The 19,789-nt window shown below is 40.3% G+C and overlaps 3 protein-coding genes across 3 annotated transcripts; 1 reads left to right on the forward strand and 2 right to left on the reverse strand.

Moving 5' to 3' along the window:
• The first annotated feature begins 411 nt into the window (after positions 1–411).
• Positions 412–10,092, forward strand: tmco4 (transmembrane and coiled-coil domains 4). The gene is made up of 14 exons (XM_022757523.1): positions 412–480; positions 1,203–1,353; positions 2,267–2,441; positions 2,802–2,829; positions 2,923–3,052; positions 3,386–3,483; positions 3,654–3,797; positions 3,882–4,001; positions 5,145–5,309; positions 5,487–5,623; positions 5,870–5,954; positions 6,248–6,365; positions 6,558–6,675; positions 8,865–10,092. The coding sequence occupies exons 1-14, from the start codon at positions 432–434 to the stop codon at positions 9,363–9,365; spliced, it is 2,019 nt and encodes a 672-aa protein (XP_022613244.1). The 5' UTR covers positions 412–431; the 3' UTR covers positions 9,366–10,092.
• Positions 10,093–10,110: 18 nt separating this feature from the next.
• On the reverse strand, positions 10,111–15,225 carry htr6 (5-hydroxytryptamine receptor 6). Its single transcript, XM_022757524.1, has 3 exons — positions 14,311–15,225; positions 11,692–11,826; positions 10,111–10,484 (listed from the first exon to the last, which is right to left on the reverse strand). The coding sequence occupies exons 1-3, from the start codon at positions 15,223–15,225 to the stop codon at positions 10,128–10,130; spliced, it is 1,407 nt and encodes a 468-aa protein (XP_022613245.1). The 3' UTR covers positions 10,111–10,127.
• A 2,128-nt stretch (positions 15,226–17,353) lies between these two features.
• Positions 17,354–19,285, reverse strand: minos1 (mitochondrial inner membrane organizing system 1). Its single transcript, XM_022757520.1, has 4 exons — positions 19,184–19,285; positions 18,213–18,260; positions 17,728–17,834; positions 17,354–17,586 (listed from the first exon to the last, which is right to left on the reverse strand). The coding sequence occupies exons 1-4, from the start codon at positions 19,254–19,256 to the stop codon at positions 17,581–17,583; spliced, it is 234 nt and encodes a 77-aa protein (XP_022613241.1). The 5' UTR covers positions 19,257–19,285; the 3' UTR covers positions 17,354–17,580.
• Positions 19,286–19,789: the final 504 nt, after the last annotated feature.

Consider the following 19,789-nt stretch of genomic DNA (forward strand, 5'->3'; position numbering starts at 1 on the left):
ACAACAACAACAACAACAACAACACCAACAACAACAAAACTTTCCAAAACGTTTTTAATCGTGAATAGACCCCTGATCTGTCCACAGCGTACGTGGAAGTTACGTCACTCAAAAGTTTCTAACAGATGATGCCTTCATGGTCACTCATAAATGTCAAAACTATAATTTGAACAGCCACGCAAACTATTTAAAAAAGTTTTTATAGTAGCGTAGAAATGTGTATTTTATAAGCTAAACTACTGTTATTGTGAGGTGGTAGCAACTATATATAAAAGTAAGTCAATTATATAATTCACTGTATTTCTAATTAAGACGGACATTAAAAGCGTTTTAATGTGTGACTGTCGCACTAATGTGTAAACGTCAGATGTCAGCGCTCAGGAGGAGGACGTGAAGGCAACAAAAGTTCACTCTACAGAGTTGTGATATCTATGGCCATGGAGGAAAAACAGTGCAGTACGGACGACAATTTTGCCCCAGGTACCACATAGGATTTGTTTAATAACCCCTCCAATATAGTTCATATAATTGAAAACAAATGTGTTTAAATTCATGACGTAATGAACGTTAACTCTGAACCGTTAGCTAGTTAACAGCCAGAAGCCGCACGGTGACTAACAGCCAGCTGTTTTTAGCAGCTAACGTTAAGTGTTGCGTTCACTGTTTTAAGTTACACGGACTTTATTTGAAATAAAGGCTGTAAATGATGTTTAATAAAAACCCCGATGTGGGTCATATTTTAACAGTCTCTGTATGTTGAATTCAGGTCAGTTCATCAGAGACGAGATTAAAGGCACAAAGTTAAAAACTCTATGTAACCTAGTTCATGTAGCTATTCTCTTTACGAGGCTAAAACGAAACCTCAAACCAAACTGCATTGAAAAAAATCGGACAGTTTAATGCTGCGTTTCTCATAGGTCACATTAACAGACCCTGAGGAGCGTGACATGAGACCCTTATCAATCATTACGATCTCCTGATAAATTCGGCATGTGGCTGATCGACCAAACTGCATTTGGAATAAAAACATTATACACATTGTATGTGTGTACGCCCGAGTGTAAATATAACATCTTTGAGGTTCCTGCTCATGATTAATGTGTCTTGGACGTGTGCTAATGTGTCATGTGTGTCTACGATGTGGCTGAATCAAACTGCTGCCTTAAAGTTAATCATTACACTTTGTCCATTGATCACCTCAGATCCAGGGGGGGCAGAGACCACACAAGAAACCCTATGTGACCAAAGCCAGGATAAAGTTAAAGGCAGACAGCTGAGTGAACAGGGCCGGTTTGCTTATGCTGCACTGTGTGGTGTCTCTCTGGGCCAGTTGTTTACTGGACCTGACAACAGGTAACAGAGCTACAATGTCCTTCTTAGTAATATCAATGTGTTCATTGTGTTGAAGGGTACATGCTTCAGTTTTTTATGGTCAGCCATAAACCGCCATTCACCTTCTTCTCCCATACAGAAATGTAATATATGACATACAGTATATGTCCCTATATCAAGAGTGATGTTGCCATATATGTCACTTATAAGGGTTAAGGTCAGTTACTAGCACATATACACATCCTCTGGAAATATGAAAATATAGGTTTAGAACATATATGAAACGCCCATAGTAAAATTTGTATATGTACACATGTTTAACATATCTATGTGATGAATTTTTAATTAGAGCACGTATGTTTTCTATGTAAAAATCGTGTGTTAACATGTTTTAATATTATATATAATATTTAATTTATTATATGCAATTTATATGCAAGTTTATTAAAACAACATACATTAAAACATTTCTATATTATTATATATGTTTTTCTTATTAATTTTAAACATACCTACACATTCTGGGAAAGTGGTCTCAGACTTTTGGCCCCTACTGTTTATTATATCAACATATATTGACAGGCTTTGGGATGGATATATATTTACGTAACATCTGTCTACTGTCTATATTTGTATAGGCTAGATATTTATATGTCAATATATGAAATTGTTCCAATTTATACTGGGTTTCGTACATAATTTACACATTTACATGTATGTACATATAAAATAAAATTCAATGACAGCCAGATATTTACAAAGGCTTGATTTTGAATTTTGAAAAAAGTGAGCAGCAGTAGCCAGTTAGAACCTCTAAGAAATCACAAATGAAAGCTGCTTGTACTTTCCTTTGTCCACCATTTGGATTAACAACAAAACTGTGAAAAATAGTGTTTAAACTGTGACTTGACTTGACCTGTTACTTGTCTCTCAGTGTTTTCAGGGAGCAGTACCTGCAGGGCTTGGTCCGTTGGCTGGACCTGGACGAGTCGGTGATGCCGGTTATGGGGGCTTTCCTGTCGGGCCTGGGCTTCGAGGGCTCCGACACCTTCCTCTCCATCCTGCAGGCTGAACCTCTGCTGGCTGCAGGGGCCACCCCCATCATTCAGGTGTTTGTCACTCTAACAGAGGATGTGATGACATTTAACTGTAGTGGATGAAGAGTAGAAGTAGAAAGTTTAGAGTGAATTGGTTGTTTGTAAATTATGCAAAAAAAAAAAAAATAGATTAATAGTAAAAAGAGCTGTTTCCTGCAGGAATTCATGTGTAGCTTTTATATCTACATAGAATTTTATTGAATCATATTTAAATCTATTAACGGTCAAATGTGATTTTATTTCATGGTCATGCTAACAGATCAGTTCAGCTTTTTGCTTTGCCTTTTATTAAAATAATTAAATTTTATCGGAGTCATCTTGTGGCTGGATTTCTACAAACCTGTTACAACCAGCTCTTGTTTTGTATTTCAGGACCTGGTGTCTTTTTCTGTGAAGGATGGTAAGAATCTTAATGACACTGAAAACTGGTGTAAATTCATACAAGCCTGTAACTTTTATAACTTTCATGGTCTGTCATCCACATAACCGTCAGGCCAGTACGACGCCAGGTCGAGGGTTCTCATCCGTCATGTCAGCTGTCTGCTGCGAGTCTCTCCACAGCAGCTGGAGGAGTTTGAGGAAACGCTGGGAGAGAGACTGAGGGAAGCAGGGGAGGAGAGCGAGTAAGTTGTGATTGGATGGTGGGATGGAAGGATGGATAATGGATAATGTGAATCAGTAGCTATGTTCGCATTTTATCTTACATTTAGTCTGAAAGAGCTGTTGAACCTCAGTTGATGTAAATGTTAAATGATACTGCGGTGTGTTTTGTTTTGTTGAATCTTGTGTGTGTGTCAGACTGACTTTAAACAGCACAAGCACTGTGCGTGGCACGGCATAAACAAGGAGCTTATGGTTCAAGATGTCTCCTTAAATGCACTGGGGGCTCGTTTATTTTTAAAGCCAATGATTATTTCACTTAATACCGATGATCCGTCTGACTCTGTTCCCATTAGAGAGGAGTCTTCTCGGCGGCAGAGGAGAGAAAGAGGGCGAAAGTTACGGCGTTACCTCCTCATTGGACTAGCCACTGTGGGCGGAGGAACTGTGATTGGTGATTATTGCTGCTCCAACTTCAAAATTGACATTTAAAACATCTCGTATCTCATATGAAAGTATAGGCTTCACTTCATAAGCTAATCAACTGATAATTAAATCACCATAGAGTGTTAAGACTAGCCTTTTTTTTTTCTGTACTGATTGTCATCTTTGCACCTTTGCCAGGTGTGACAGGTGGGCTCGCGGCCCCTTTGGTGGCAGCAGGGGCCAGTGCCGTTCTGGGGGCTGGTGGCGCTGCTGCTCTGGGCTCAGCCACCGGTATTGCAATCATGGCCTCCTTGTTTGGAGCAGCAGGAGCTGGATTGACCGGTAAGACATATGATTGACATGATGAAGTCATCATCTTTGACCCCTCTTTTACCTTTCTTTAATTTTCACACATTGTCGCTCCAGGCTATAAGATGAATAAGTGTGTCGGGGCGATAGAGGAATTCGAATTCTTGCCGCTCAGCTCTGGGAAGCATCTTCACCTGACCATTGCAGTGACAGGTTGGCTCTGCAGTGGTAAATATAGTAAGTATGGCTTCTGTTGTCTAACTACAACCACAACATACAGTTTGTCATTTTAGATGTCACACTTAAAACATTACAAATACTCTGTATGTAGACACATATTGTATCGGGTTGTACGTCCCGTTCTCGTGGACACGACATCTCAGTAACGCCAAGACGGAACTTCCTCAAATTTGGCACAAACGTTCACTTGGACTCAAGGAGGAACTGAGTAGATTTTGGTGGTCAAAGGTCAAAGGTCGAGGCCACAGTGACCTAACAAAACATGTTTTTGGCCATAATGACAAAATTGAGGAGGTGGATGGTGAGGTAAGAAACCAGTCTAGGGCTTATATTAAAACCTCACCTCAACGTAAAAAATGTAAATCACAAACATGAGAGAGAATAAAAAAGAAAAAGAGAGAAAAGAAAAAATGTCTAGTTTCGGCTAATCAATGAAATATTAAACATAAATTTGCCTTCCTGCTCATTGATTCACAACATAGCCCACAATGCTCTTATACGATGAGAGATATCACAGGAAACATGATATGGTAATGGTGAAATCCCTGAAAGATGATTTCATGATTTATACACACAGTTCTATCACTAATAATCATATATTACATCTAAGCTCTTTGCACACAATTAGAATTGAAGCATGATAAGTGGCTAATATTTTGCATGCAGAAGTGGGAGACAACGCAACCCTTCCAGAGACCCTGCACATGTACGAAGTCTGTTATCAGAGCAAACACTTTACCTTCTGCAGCAGCTGCTCTCACCATGGCAGTTAAAGCCTGTAGAATACGGTTTACAGAGCAATGAATGAATTACAGTCCCGTCAGAGAGGAGGTACAAGTTCCAGGGCCGTTGTTGCTATAAGCATAAAGGAAACAAAACTTGGTACATTAAATAAAGGTGAAGAAAAATATTTGATAAGAAAACATGATGTAGTAACGCTGCTGCAGTGCTTCGCATAAACATCAGATTATGCAAGCCACTTAAATTTTGCTCTTACATAAAACAATGCACCCCCCCCCCCCCCACCACCACCACCACCACCACCACCACTAAAACATACACTCAATGACAAGTTTCACATTCAAGTACCGCTTATCCGTTCAGCCTACCTTACATAAAAACACAAGTGCTGTCTTCCAGGTTCGTTCCAGGCCCCGTGGTGCAGCCTGGGCGAGTGCGGGGAGCAGTACTGCCTGGTGTGGGAGTCCCGGTTCCTCCGGGATCTGGGCTCGGCCATGGCCTCTCTGTTGGACGGGCTGGTCAGCATCGTGGCTCAGGAGGCTCTCAAGTACACAGTGCTCTCAGGTAGGAGGATGCTCACGCAGGAATCGCATTGTCTTTGTTCAGTGGACCTGTGTTTTGACACAGGAGTGTTTGGAACCAAATCTCCTGCCTGTGAAGAGTTGATTTGAGTTTAACAATCGCGACGATCTCATCAAGCCAATGTCCTTCTGTTGTATTGATTATTGTCACTCCGGGCAGGCATCGTGGCGGCTCTGACGTGGCCTGCGTCTTTGCTGGCGGCAGCCAGCGTCATCGACAACCCTTGGTGTGTTTGTCTGAACCGCTCCGCTGAGGTGGGGAAACATCTGGCACAGGTTTTGAGAAGTAGACAGCAGGTATGGTTCTACATCTACATCCTGTGTTATCACACACTTTACTGTAGTTACCACAGCACTGTGTCAGCTGTCACTGTAAAAGGGGTAGTTGTATATTAATAAGTGATATTTCTGACATTAGGAGGATGACAGTTACTTCAGAGTTGTGCATCTTTCTTTTTTCTTTCTTTCTTCCTTCCTTTGTTACTTCCTTCCTTCCTTCCTTCCTTCCTTCCTTCCTTCCTTCCTTCCTTCCTGTATGTGAAGGGGAAGCGCCCCGTCAGTCTTATAGGTTTCAGTCTTGGGGCAAGAGTTATCTACTACTGTCTGCAGGAGCTTGCCAATGACCAAGGTATGAACACTTTTTTCCTAATGCTGACTGACAAAATGCTGGAATCATTTAAATTTTTTAAAATGCGTTTATACTTTTTGAGATATCCCTGAGCTGAAGTCATGATTTTAAAGGCCACACTGATAAACAAATCATCATGTTTTCTACTAAATCCTCGGAGAAGCAGAGTCAAATTTTCATGTTGATGGCCCTAAACAATTTAAATATGGTTTACCCTTTGGGATCAAACTGTAATCTAATTCAGTTTTTAATTTTCCAGAGGTTTTTACATTCTACATTGATTTGATGAACAGGTAGTGAAGGGGTGGTGGAGGACGTGGTCCTCCTGGGGGCCCCAGTGGACGGCTCTGAAAAGGCCTGGGAGAGAATGACCAGGGTAGTGGCTGGAAAAATAGTAAACGGATACTGCAGGTAAAACTGAGTTAATGCTGTAAAATGTTGACATTTTTAAACTAAATGTTTTTTTATGTACTCATTGTTTAGTCATTGTATATTACATTGTATATTGCAGTGAGGGGGTTTGTCTGCAGTAGATTTGGAAACTACAGTACTAACAGGAATAAATGACTTCTCTGTATTATCTCTGAATTATCTCCCTATCAGAGGAGATTGGCTCCTGGGGTTCTTGTACCGGAGTTCAGCGGCACAACTGTCTGTTGCTGGGCTACAGCCAATCAACGTCCAGGATCGACGCATAATCAATGTGGATCTTTCCTCTGTGGTGAGTCACAGCTCATATTTAAATTAGGAAAGTTTCTTTAATGAATACATTTTCAGGTGCATGCTGTATGAGCTGAAGGTTGTTTCACATCTCAAGGTTTTCACATTTTCAGAAAACCCATATGCAGCAGTCGTCTCAAACTGACACTGCTCAAGGTTCGGTTTGTGTTCAGTGCCACATTTGTTTGCTGGATTAAAGTCTCTGACATAATACAAGGTGGTCTTTGACTACTTTTAATAAGAGGGAACAAAGCTCACACAGTCCTAGATAAAACATTACTGACACACAAAACTATAATACATCTGCAGCTGCTCTGTCCTTCGGTTATAAAGGTTTAGACAAATAATTAAGTCAGAGATGTTTTTTCTCTGAAATTATACTTCCCATTGGTAAAAGTTCGCTGTGCTTTCTCTGGGAACAGGCTGCGATCCACAACCGAAAAGCACTCCGAGCACATACCTCCACCAAGGCCAAACAATCCTACACGTGTGTGAAATCCAGATTATTGTCTGGATCTGCACCAAATTGCACAAACTCATAAATCTCAACACCATAAATATATCTGATTTTTTTACATCAAGATCCGAACATTATTTCCTGACAAATTGACTAATATCAATGTCAAAAAACTGCCCTATCTTGTAATGTTAAAGGAGCTATTTATAAGTAAGCTACATAGCCAGCGTTAGCATTCACAGCTGTTTACCTACCGGTCTAGAAGACGTGTTGCAAGTTCAGCATCGAACTTCATTCCTCTTCTCACCCAGAGCTGTCTCCAGAGGTGGAAAGAAACACCTCGTCTCTATCACCTCTTTTCTTCTATGGAAGTTAGCGTGCTAACCAGCTAGCCTCGACCCGTCTCATCACTTTCCGATATCGACTCACTGTAGCCTCCAGTGAGTAGACGTAGCCCATTTTTTAAGATAAACATTCCTGGATCCATCCTTTTAACTGGATCAGCAACAGATTTAATGGGATAATAATCCTGCCGTCAAACAAACAAACAGACACGGGTGAAACATAACCTCCTTCAGGTAGGAGGTGGGAAGTAGGCGGTAATAATCTTCGTCAAATCATTCTCTTATTCTCAACTGTTAATTTTTGTAATCTTACCATGTCCCTTAATGAGAATTAATTCATTTCTATTTTATACAACACTGAGGAATTATTACTGAGGAGTTGTTACGGCTAACATTATGATAGCAAACTGTTGCCTATTTACACATCCGGAAGACACAGAGTAACATTAGTGTTCATTTGGAGTCGTAAACCTAATATTCACTCTGTGTAGCTGTTTTTGTCTCCATTGACTCCATTAGCTGCTAACTGTCTGCTGTCCGATGCTGGGCAGGTAGCTTACCCTGGCTTTATTCGAGCTTTCTCACTGTCAGCAGCTGCTTCTGGAAACAAGATTTATGGGAGCGGCGAGAAATTAACTAAAGCAGTGAAGTTGCATGGACATAAAACCAAAACAGCGAGCTGTAAGACGTTAAAACACTATAGAGCTAGAAGGAACTACAGAGTCTGGTCTCACCATGAACAACCCTCTTCTATACACATAATCATTTCACCTATTGTTCATGTAAAAACATTGGTTAGTGCAGCTTTAAACAAACACCCACCTTGATGTTTTTGTGGAAGAAATGTGTATTTTAGTAATTAATTAGAAAACTGTTGATAATAAATGTTATTAAAATGATATAATAAAATATATTTTTTTATGATGTAGTTATTAAATACATGATTTTAATAGCACTTTAAAATAGACAGGTATGTTGTTTAAATAAGATTAAAAGATAATAAAAATAATAAAAAATAAAAATTTAAAGTAAGGCCCCCTGCTGGTCTGTTTCAGCTCACTGCAATGCCTGACCGTCACCCTTCAAATCAACATGAGTCCACAAACTTGACACTGAGTATTTATCATGGTAGATGTTTTGTTGAACCAGGTAAAGCATCAGAGGTTTAAACATTTCACACGACTGAACATTAAAAAAGGACAGTAAAAACATACTTGACATACTGTATGTGAAGCACCAAACAGTATAAACTTGGGGAATAGTAAAACTTGCTGTACAAAAAATAATAATAGTATTATAATAACCTGAAGTTACAAAAAGATTTTACACTGTAATTTACAGAAATATGTTTTTTTAGTCAGACATTAAAGCCGTGTTTCTGCTCCCCAGGTGAAAGGTCACTTGGACTACATGCGTCAGATGGACACCATCTTGGTGGCAGTAGGGGTTCCCACCAAAGAAGTCCCAGGAGCCTCCTTCACTCTTCCTCAGCCTGTAACAGTTACAAAGGGGACAGTGGACGTCGCTGACCAAGCTCCCAGTGAGACACAAAACCCAGCTGAGAGGGCTGAGACTTGTACAGAAAACAGTGGACACATGAAGGAGGCGGAAGAGAACGAGGAGACGGGGGACGGCTGGGACATCCCTGATATTTCAGACCTGCTGGACTCTTTGAATGATACAGGAGCGGAGAATCAAATCGCAGTCACGAACAATTCACCACCTACGTCCAAGGACAAGGACACAAATGACGACACAGCGTCTGCTTTTAAGGCCCAGTGTGACGGTGCGGAGGAGGCCGACCCCGATAATGAACACATATCATGGAGCTGGGATGATACACACTGGACTACGGAGCACACGCACGAACAAAGGCGGCCGAATGTGTAAAGAGCATGTTACAGGACCAGCTGCCTCCTTCTCATCTCCTCAAGTTTTCCTCTGCATCAAAACCCAGAAAATATTTTTTACATTCACAACACACTGACATACGGCAGCTTCAAGTGAAAAGCCCCCAGAATTAACCACTAACGGGTATTTTTAGACGTATGTAATAATTCAATAACAATTTAGAGCAGATTTTGTTTTTTTTTTACGAACTGTAAATAGTGTCGTAATTTATTTTCTAAACTCAATGTGAGATCAAATACCTGTACATATTGCTTGTGTTTTGTAGGATTCAGCGGATGCCACAAAACAGGTGATAGCTCATCTAACTTTCATCCGTCGGCTCAGTTGCTATGGATATTATCGCAGCAATTGGATTTCCATAAGGCCGGCGGGCAACTCAGTGAATATGTCTTCTTCAAGGCCTTTCCTGTCTCTCCTCCACCTGTGCTAATGTGAAGTGCTGCTCACTTTAGAGCTTACATAAGGTGTTTACATTGCTTACATAGTGTACTGGCTCTGATAACTGGACACAGCCTTAACCCTGACTGTTTTGTTTTAATAATACTCCTCTAGTGGTTTTCCAACATTTCATAGATCAAAATTATTTTAAATTTGAATCTTTTTTTTTTTTATCTTAAACCTAAATGTTAATAATTGTCATGAACTGAATTGAGTCTCAATACTTGTCTTGAATCACTCTTCCACCATAAACCTTCACACAACACACGAGCTGACCTTTATTTTATTTTTTTTAACTTCTGTTCAATCCAGGTTGTCGACCTGATTGGGCAGAAGCATAGGCAGCTCAATCCCAGCATGCTCAGCGTCAAGCAGGTTGACGGCATCAGTGGCGGTGGCAGGAGGGTGGGTGGGGTCGGAGGCCAAGGGAGAGGTGGGGCTGCTGGCAATGTTAGGCTCTCCCGAGTTGCGTAGAGAGAGCGACAGCGCCGGCGAGGGTCGTCTGGGCGACTGCGAGGAACAGCAGGGCAACAGCTTCCCCAAAGCTCGCTTGAAGTCTCTCATGAAGAGCGGGTAGATGATTGGGTTCATTGTGCTGTTGCAGTAGCCCAGCCAGGTGATGGCGTCGAAGAGGGCAAGAGGGACGCATTCGCACACTGCCTGAGTGAAGACGGTGAAAAGAACAATCAGTTAATTTTGTGGTTAAAATGTAAAAATAATTAATTACAGGAATAAAGAAAATAAATTAGATAAAGAAAAAAAATAATTTCAAGGCACCCTGCAGAGATTTTATAATTATGTAATATAATATGATATAAGATTTATTTATAACCTATTGATGCGTTTATTTTTCCTTTTTGGGAACGTTTATTTCTTTTTGGCAAATGAACATTTATGAATGTACTTTCCCTGTTCCAAATCCCCATCCCACAACTGAGTTATGAAATCTTTACAAAAAAGACAGAAGACAGATTCTTTTCTCTTTAATCACTTGGACTGCTCATCACTTTTTTCTGATCTTGAACATAACAACCAGGTTTAGAGAGGGACAGAGAAGGAGGAGACAGCTGTTAAAGGAGAGCTTCCAATACTACCAAGATGAGACAGGGAGGCGGTGGGAATAGGACAGAAAGGAGGGGTGACTTTCACACACCACATTGAGTGTGAAAAGGAAAGAGAGAGCAGACACAGTCAAGTCTCTGTGCTCTATGTTAAGCAGGGGAGAAGCGAGAGGGCACAGATGGGAAATCAAAATGACTGGATCATTGAAAGCTTGAAAAACAGGACAAGTGTCATTACCAATTTAGATGGAACTGTTTCCCTGTTTTTGTTTTTTTGGGTTTTTTTTTTAGCAACGAGTGCGTGTGCTCAATCTAGTCAAATTAAAATCAACAACAAAAGAATATAAATTATAAATGGTACTTCTCTAGGTTGTTTTCTGGGCTTTGGAATGAGTCTGCTACATGAAGCTGAAACGCCAATCTAGTTCCTCGTCGGATGGCTTGGCAAAGCTGTGACGCCAAGGCTGGCCAATAAAAAATAGATCTGTATCCAAGTGTTTTTTTTTCTTTCTTTCTCTCTTTTGCATTTATTTCACACCGTTTTTGTGCTCGTCACACATAGGAATTTGTGAGAAAGAACCTCTGAATCAGAGATATATGAACAAAGACTGACTTGTGAAATGGGGAGGGAAATTGTTGTAGGCCCTAAATGGTGAAGACAGAACATGAGTGTGAATAAAGGCAAAACTGAATAGATTTGTTTCATATATCAGAGGGACACTAATATGTCATGTTACCTGTATTTTTTCCAGTTCACCTCTGTGTCATATCTGTGATGGAGTCAGTGTGTCGGTGCCTCGACTGACCTGAGCCATGTTGGTGATGAAAAAGGGCAGCCAAGCGCTGAAGAAGAGTCCCAGGAGAACTCCCAGTGTCAGACTGGCCTTCAGTGCCCTCCGACCCTGCCTGTGAGCCAGGCGGCGCTCACTGTTCACAGACGGCTGTGGACAGTAGAGAACAAGAAGAATTATAATTGATTGTATTTAAAAGAATTACAAATGTGAATCTCTCCTTAACACTCTGGGTACCTCTTTATGTCTGAATACCCCTGTGCATTTGATTAACGGTTTGCATAAAGATTACGTTTTTATCAAGTTAATTAATTTAGCTGAAAGAATAGTTTATTATTTTGGGAAATATGCATTTGCTTTCTTGCTTAGCGTTAGATTAAAAGATCAACCCCACTCTCATTTTTGTTCACTAAATATGAAGCTGCAGCTAGCGGCTAGCAGGCTACTAGCTTAATTTAGCACAGGGAAACAGCTAGCCTGGCTCTGATCAACACTAACAAACAAAAAATACAACAGCTAGCACCTTTAAAGCTGATTAACATGTTATACTGTAAAAAATAAATAAATAAAAACAAAATGTAAAAAACAATAAGTTTGGTGAAGAGAGTTGCGTGCTAGTACTATTTCATGGCTGTAAAATCAAACTCTTTGGCTAGCAGTTTCCCCTTGTTTCCATTCCTAATGCTAAGCTAACAAGCTGTGCGGTATCAATCTTCTTATCTAACTCTTAGCAAGAGAGCCAAGTGTATTTCCCCAAATTCACAAAACTATTCACATAAAAATGTTATCAAATACAAATATTTAATGGTAGCCAAATGGTTATGATGCATACCAGATACCAACATATAGGATGTGGTGGCCTTTGTGCTTCCTTCCCATGTTTCCTGTCAGCCTCTATACTATCATCATAATTTCTTCTATGTCTATTTTTTTTATTTTCTGTTTTTTTATTTTATTTATTATTAGATATTATATATTATATATATATATATATATATATATTATTTTTTGTTTTTATTTGTTTTGTTTTTATCATTACTTTCTGTCACGCTATTTCACAATTTTAAAAAAAGGAATGTGTCAGATCTATCTACTGACTGCAACATGTGACTTGAACAATCACAGTGTCACTATTTTAAGAAAAAAACAAAACAAAAGAAAAACGATTATTTTTCTTTTCCCTTTCTCAAAAATATCAATGTTATGAGACCCTTAAACCACATTGACCGTCGGGCCAGCCAACTCATGCTGTGCAGCCAATCATTACTGACACCCACATCTAGGATATTTCCATTTAATGAAATAGTGCAGTTGTAAAAGGTTTGCACTCAGGTTATAGCTGCAGTGAAGAGTTGAAACAAGTTGACACAAAATATGAGTGTGAGACAATGAGGAATAAGGTGATTTAAACCAGTTTTAATGGGAAAATTGAAGGTTAAAGGGTTAAAATTCACTAAATTCCTTGAGCTTGTTCTTTGAGACTTAATTTAACTGTCTTTTCTAGTGTGTGTGTGTGTGTGTGTGTGTGTGTGTGTGTGTGTGTGTGTGTGTGAGTGTGTGTGTGTGTTTGTGTGCGCTCTTTTACCGCACAGAAATGTGACAGACTTTGTGGCTGTGATCCTTGCAGCACATCACATCTGACACTGTCTGTACTTTTCTCACCATGGTTTCTGGGCAGGTTTTTACACCTCTTCCATTTTCCTGAGTCTCTTTTTTTCTACATTTTTGTGTTAAGACGAACGAAGAGCAAAACATTTCTCAGAGTGCAACTGACTAATTCTTTTGAAAGAGGCTGATAATGAATAATACACACACCTATAAACAATACACACACATTCCCTCTATTGGTTTCCATCCTTGCTCAGTAGGTTCATGTTTAATGACATTTACCACATATACTTACATATTTTAAATATTTTTTTATATTTTATTGTCAAACTTGACTCGCAATACTTACTTTATCTTTCTTTATATATTTCTACTTAAAATGTTTATTGTCAGACACCAAAACACCAAGGCGAAGTCCTCATGTGTGAAAACCTGAGTCAGTCGTACTTCCAAATATACTTCCAAACTAGGTAAAAGCACATCAGGACACTTGTGCAAAAAGTGGGTATAGACTCAAAACTTAGATCCTAGAAGGATTTTTTTTAAAAAAGTATGCTAATTTGACTGCAAAAAATTCATACCGTGGCCTATAATCATTAAAATAACCATCTCCAGGTTTATAATTGCTGCACTTACAAGATATTGAACTTGAGAGAGGATTTCAACAGTATAATTGCCATTTTAAGGGAAAGGCATGAGAAGTAGAATGAACTGTATTATGTAAAATCCTTAAAAATGTCAAGGAGAACTCTTACATTAGATGGACAACTGTAATTTGGTTCTGATCTTGGTGCTACCCTTTTCCACTCACAGAATCAACCTTTTCCCTCTTTATGCTCATTAAGATCGGCTCCATTTAAGGGTCAGTGTACTATTTTAACATCACTGCTTTTCATCAGGTGCTGCAGTTGAACTTTCACTTAGTAATTGCCCTGTTCTTGTTCATGTGCTGGTCGGCCCTCATACACTGAGCATCCTGGAGAGTATAACTGCCCTTTCTGGTTTGTTTCACTGTTTCTTTCTTACCGGTACATTTTGTGACACAGGAGGCTCCTGGTACCTGCAGTCATCTCCGTCCTGCTGAGCTTGTGCTGCCGGATTCCCAGGTGAAGGGGGCCGGGAAGGTTCCCCGAGAGAGGGATGTGGGTGCGGTGGGTGGCTCAGTGCTGCTACCCTCTTCGCCTGCCTCCGTGCTGCCAGAAGGATCCGGCAATAGGTGAAGCAAATGGCGCTGGAGGGCAAAAAGAAGGTGAGCACAGATGCCACAAAGGCAAAGGGCAAGGTGACCCGCAGGCGGCACTGGAAGGAAAGGCCTCCTGATGGTGACACTTGAAAGTAGGATGCTGGGTGCAGTGTGTCAGAGTAGGAGCTGATGTTGCTACCGCTGACCCCAGGAATGGACAGGTGTCCACTCCCGAGGCCTAAGCTGTGCCATTTCATCTCAATGGGCAGAAAGGAGGCCAGGGCTGCCAACCCCCAAGCGGCTCCCACGAGGAGTAACGCCCGAGGTGGGGTCATCCTCTGCTTGTAGCGCAGCGGTGAGATGATGAAGAGGTATCGGTCCAGGCTGATCACACACAGGTTGAGGATGGACGCGCTGCAGCACATGACGTCGAAGCAAAGCCAAATGGGGCAAAAGGCAGGCCACAACACCCAGGCCCCACACAGCACGTTGAGCATGGCCGGGGGCATCACCACCAGTGCCACCATCAGGTCGGACAGGAACAGAGACACCAAGAAGCAGTTTGAGGTACAACGCAAAGAGCGATGGGCGAACACCAACGCGATGAGCAACATGTTGCCACAGACTGTCATGAGGATGATGACAGTCAGCATGAAGGCCAACAACCACGGGCCGCTGCCGGTGATATTCCAAGCACTGGTGGTGGGAAAGCTGCCGTTGTAGCTTCCTACGGAGCCAGACAAGTGAGAGTCAGCCATGGTGCCAGGTTCCCAGCGATCAATCAACCAGCTCCTGAGGTTCCTGTTTAGCCACCTCTAAATGTTAAAGCGTTAACCTCCCGGCCAAAGCTCTCACTTCAGGAACATCGTTGAACAAAAGGAAGCCAAAGAGGTCGTGTGTTGAGAAGCCATCCAATCCTCTCCCAGTCAAGGTCAGTCGGACTGTTCTCCATGAATAAACATCTCCATCTTCCTTTGGCAGGGAATACGTCCGGGTGCCCCGAGGCTTACTCCCACCGCCACCAGGAGAGTTTCATTCATCTCTCCATGTCCCTGCCTCATCCACAGCTAAGAGCCAGAATGAGCCATTCGACGGCTGACAGAGGGTTTTCGAAGCAGCATGTCACAGTGATGACAGTCACTGGAGGAGGGCACACGGAGAGATGAGCCTTGACTAGGCATATGAGAGCAGTGCCGGCGAGAGGAACTACTGAAGATGAGGAATACAAGGACCAAATCCACCAAAGAATTATTCCTCACCTCTTAGAAGTGGCATTGTACAGCTTCTGCAGCTCCTTTGCTGAGCTGGTGCTCTGCTGCTTTTCACAAGTCCTTTTATTCAGGGAAACGGCACGCTGGGAGCAGAAAGCAACACAAAACTGTGCGGCAGTCATTTGTAAGCAAGGCTCCGTTCATAAGAGCTCTACAGGTACTGTGGTCCTTGTAACGCTGCCTTTATACCGCTCGCTCCTGCTAATCCCTGTGTCGGCCACTCCAGCGTACCTCCCAGCCTGAGCGCACACCTACTGAGAAGGAGCGTGTCAAAGCATTGAGCTGTTAATGCATAACCATGCACAATCACAGCCAAGAAATGCTCATTCTGCATCATAGGAACTGGTGTGGGTGGTCTTTCGTTTGCTCGTGGTATTTTTAACTACTGAGGTACAACTATTACAGCATTTTTTTATTTTTTATTATGCATGATAAAGATTTGATGTGAATGATTTTTCTTTAAAGTTAAATCTATGATCTATATATATATTCACCCTCTCTGACTGTTTTAAGTTTTAATGATCTACAATATTGAATAACACTAGTTATAATTAATCTTTTATACTTGTCCTCTCTTCTGAGTGATAGTCATGCCATAGTCATCCTTCCTTTTATTCAGTAACCTTGGTTGGATTTGTCTGGAAAATTTTTTTTTTTCCTTGTCTAACTTCAAGATGTAGTTATTGACAACAGACACAGGTGTATTTCATCTCAAACCACCTTCCACCTTCATTAAACACAAAAGATATACAGCTTGTGAGATCTTGGCTGCACCAGTCGTGATGATTTAGGTGCATCAGAGTAAAGGGTCTGAATACAAATATTACTTTTTTTTCTCTTGTCAGTGTCAAAAAAAGCCTAATTGATCCACTGTAACTCAGTTTTCCAAACAATGAAACATGAAAAATTCTTTAAAAGCCAAAGATAAGGAACATTTTGGTGCCACAAACAGTTTGTCAATAGTAGATAAAGGTTAAAATAAAACTCACATTTCCTGCTCAACAATCAGAAAACAAAGTACCTTCACCTTGCTCCTACTTCATTCTGAAGCTAAACAACCAGATGACGTGACAACAATGATTATTCATTCCCTGACAGGAGCACTTGAATATTAAACATGAGACAACATCATTCGCAAGGGTGAAGTCCAGTGCACTCCAGCGTTTCAATAGCATTGTCAAATACTAAACATAATACGCGACGCTCTCAATTTTCATTCGCCCTCATGACTAATCTCCACCATCGCTGCGCCCCAGTCATCTGCCACATCACATCGGCTGCTGCCAACCCTCTGACCCCCACCCTCTCACCCACACCGAGCCCACCACCTTATGGGACAGCGTTTGCATCGCTGCTTCCTCCTTCCTCCCTGACACATTTCAGAGAATCGCTCCCACTCGTGTTCACAAATAAACGGAAAACACGCCTTTTCAAAGCTGCATTGACACTTGACTCTTATTACTTTTTCAAGTATCACCAATACAACTTGAACTGCATGAGTTATGATCTGGCTGTCGTAGTCCATCACATACTTCTTGTTTTGGTTTTTTTTTGTACTGTTTTTATGAATTGTGAGGAAACATTAATCACCATGGCATCGTTTTTGTTGATATGATTATTTTATTAAATAAACCCAGACTGTACTGTCCTGATTAGGCACATACAAATCATACAGAGTCATACTAGGGATGGATGGATCGACAGGGAGATATTAATCTAACTGTAGAACAGTGCAAATGGTGACTCTCGCACAGACAAAAACAAAACAAAACAAAACAAAAAAAACAAAACAAAAACAAAATTAGAAAAAAAAAATAAAAGTCCCTCGTTGACTTGCTGATATTAATCCTGTTAAAGAAAACAGAAGTCAGTTACACACATCTTGATTTACGTAAACAACAACACAGGGCTGTTATTTTGAATTAGAAATAAGGAATTATTTCTGTAACTTGTTTTAAGATCCATATGTATTTTATTGCACAAACTAACCTTTTCGCCTCTGTGCAGCAGATAATGTGACCTTAGGTCATTCTGACAGTTGGCATATGCCATCCCAAGTCCCGCTCCTGAGCCGAATGAAATTGGCCATGTGTGCCCTACAAATCAAACAGATAACTTTATATCTCCTTACACACTAAAATACACAAACACGCACTTCACGATGTGATTTAAAACAAACCAGACATGGTGTGTGAAATCCTTTTCACTCCATTTTTTCTATATGTAACTGTAATATTCACATTTCTTTTTCTGCTTTCGTCTTACAAACAAAAGCACTAAATACTCCTAATAATAAATTATCATTGAATTATGTGTCCAGTTATAAAAAAATAAAGAAATGAAAAAGCCTTTTTAACTGCTAGTAAAGTAGCAAACAGAGCATCACTCCCAGCTCTGCTCCTCTTGTCAAGGCCCTCGGAGCCAAATTAAACATTCAAGATGCACTGCAGCAACAATTCACTGAAACTACTTACGTTTAAAGAACAGAACAGAAAACACGATTCCCAGCCCCAGTCCAGTGCCTGAAAAAAGAGGAGAAAATATGACAGATGATTAATTAATTAATTAATTAGCTATTATATTATTATATTTTTACTTTATATTGTAGGAATATGCTCTCATGCTGTCTCTGACTTATGTACATTTATTTGAATGTATTGTATATTTTTCATGTAGCCATAGTACATGATAATAATAATAATTAGATGTTAAGTCCTCTAACAGTTTCAAGAGCACATGTCTTAATGTAGTAGATGATGACGTACTCCATTCAAATATCTAGTTATTTTGAGTGCTTTCATTATTGGCAGTAGCCTACGTGCATGACTGCAGACTTTTTGCGATAATGCAGAATTCACTGGTCTATAATACCAGTTATTCATCAAGCAACGCCTTGTTTTAATAAGTAAAATTAACTTTAACCAGCTCACTGCCGGCATTTATATCTAGATATGTTCTTTACAGAAAACTGTTGAGCTCTAAGACGAGACAATGTCAAATTTACATGGTATTAAAATATTTGCTGGTGTTTTGTACATATGCTGAATTCAGTTGTGGGCACTACTGTCTCATAAACATTTTAATTAAATAATGCAAAAGGTGTCAATAAGCAAAAAGCATCAAATTAAAATTTTTCTGAATGGCGTTTCCTCTAAGGTTCCTTCAAATTATAAAATCTAAGGGAGACGTAAATGTGAATGAGTATAACGTTAAAGCAACAGCACCCATGTTTAATGAAACATAAAAAATTATACCTGTCGCAGTTAATTAAGTCATAGATATCTGGCTGGTCGTACAGTTGTCCTTTACAAGCCCTTTGTGGCTAGCTAGTTAGCCTCCCAGTCAATGACAGCAGTGGACTACAGTAAAAAAAAATGCTGCTTAGTTTTTCCTTATTCTGGGACAAGACACTGTCGTAAAATGTGGAAGAATCAGGGGTATTTACCGAGTTTAATGGCACCGTCTGCCAGGCATCGGTCCCACTTTTTCCCCAGCTCCTTTTCAGACATGCTGAACATTAGCTTGTGTCAGGCTAGAGGTGTCAAACGTAGCTCTGATGCTGCTTTCACGTGCTGTAGGAAATATAGATTTTTACATTTTCCAACACAGAGGAACAACCAAGTGACGAAGTGCAGAGGGTTTTGTGACGCCGGTTTAGAAGATGTTACTTATTCTGCTTGATGTTGTTAATAATAATAAAAAAATATATGAGAAAAGAAAAACACCTGAAAAAAAATGAAAAAAGACGAAAGCTCGGTTATGCCTTTTCTTGGAACATTGAACGCAGCACTAAGTCACTCCTGCAAACCTCGCGATGCGTTATAGCCAACGCGGCTTAATGTCGCCATCGTGCGGTAAAAGGGTTGAATGAACCAAAAACTAATTCACCTCCATATCATTGCTGCAGGTTTCCGCCACTGAAGTACACTGAGCTCTTGTCCTTTTGGAAATACTTGGAATATTTTTGTTTAATTATCCTTATCTTTGCATTTATTTATTTATTTATTTCTGTATTGTCCATATAATTTTACTATGTATGTTATTTCAGAAG

This window comes from Seriola dumerili, unplaced genomic scaffold, assembly GCF_002260705.1.
Source record: "Seriola dumerili isolate Sdu_G_001 unplaced genomic scaffold, Sdu_1.0 BDQW01000278.1, whole genome shotgun sequence".
In the NCBI taxonomy this organism is placed as follows: Eukaryota; Metazoa; Chordata; class Actinopteri; order Carangiformes; family Carangidae; genus Seriola; species Seriola dumerili.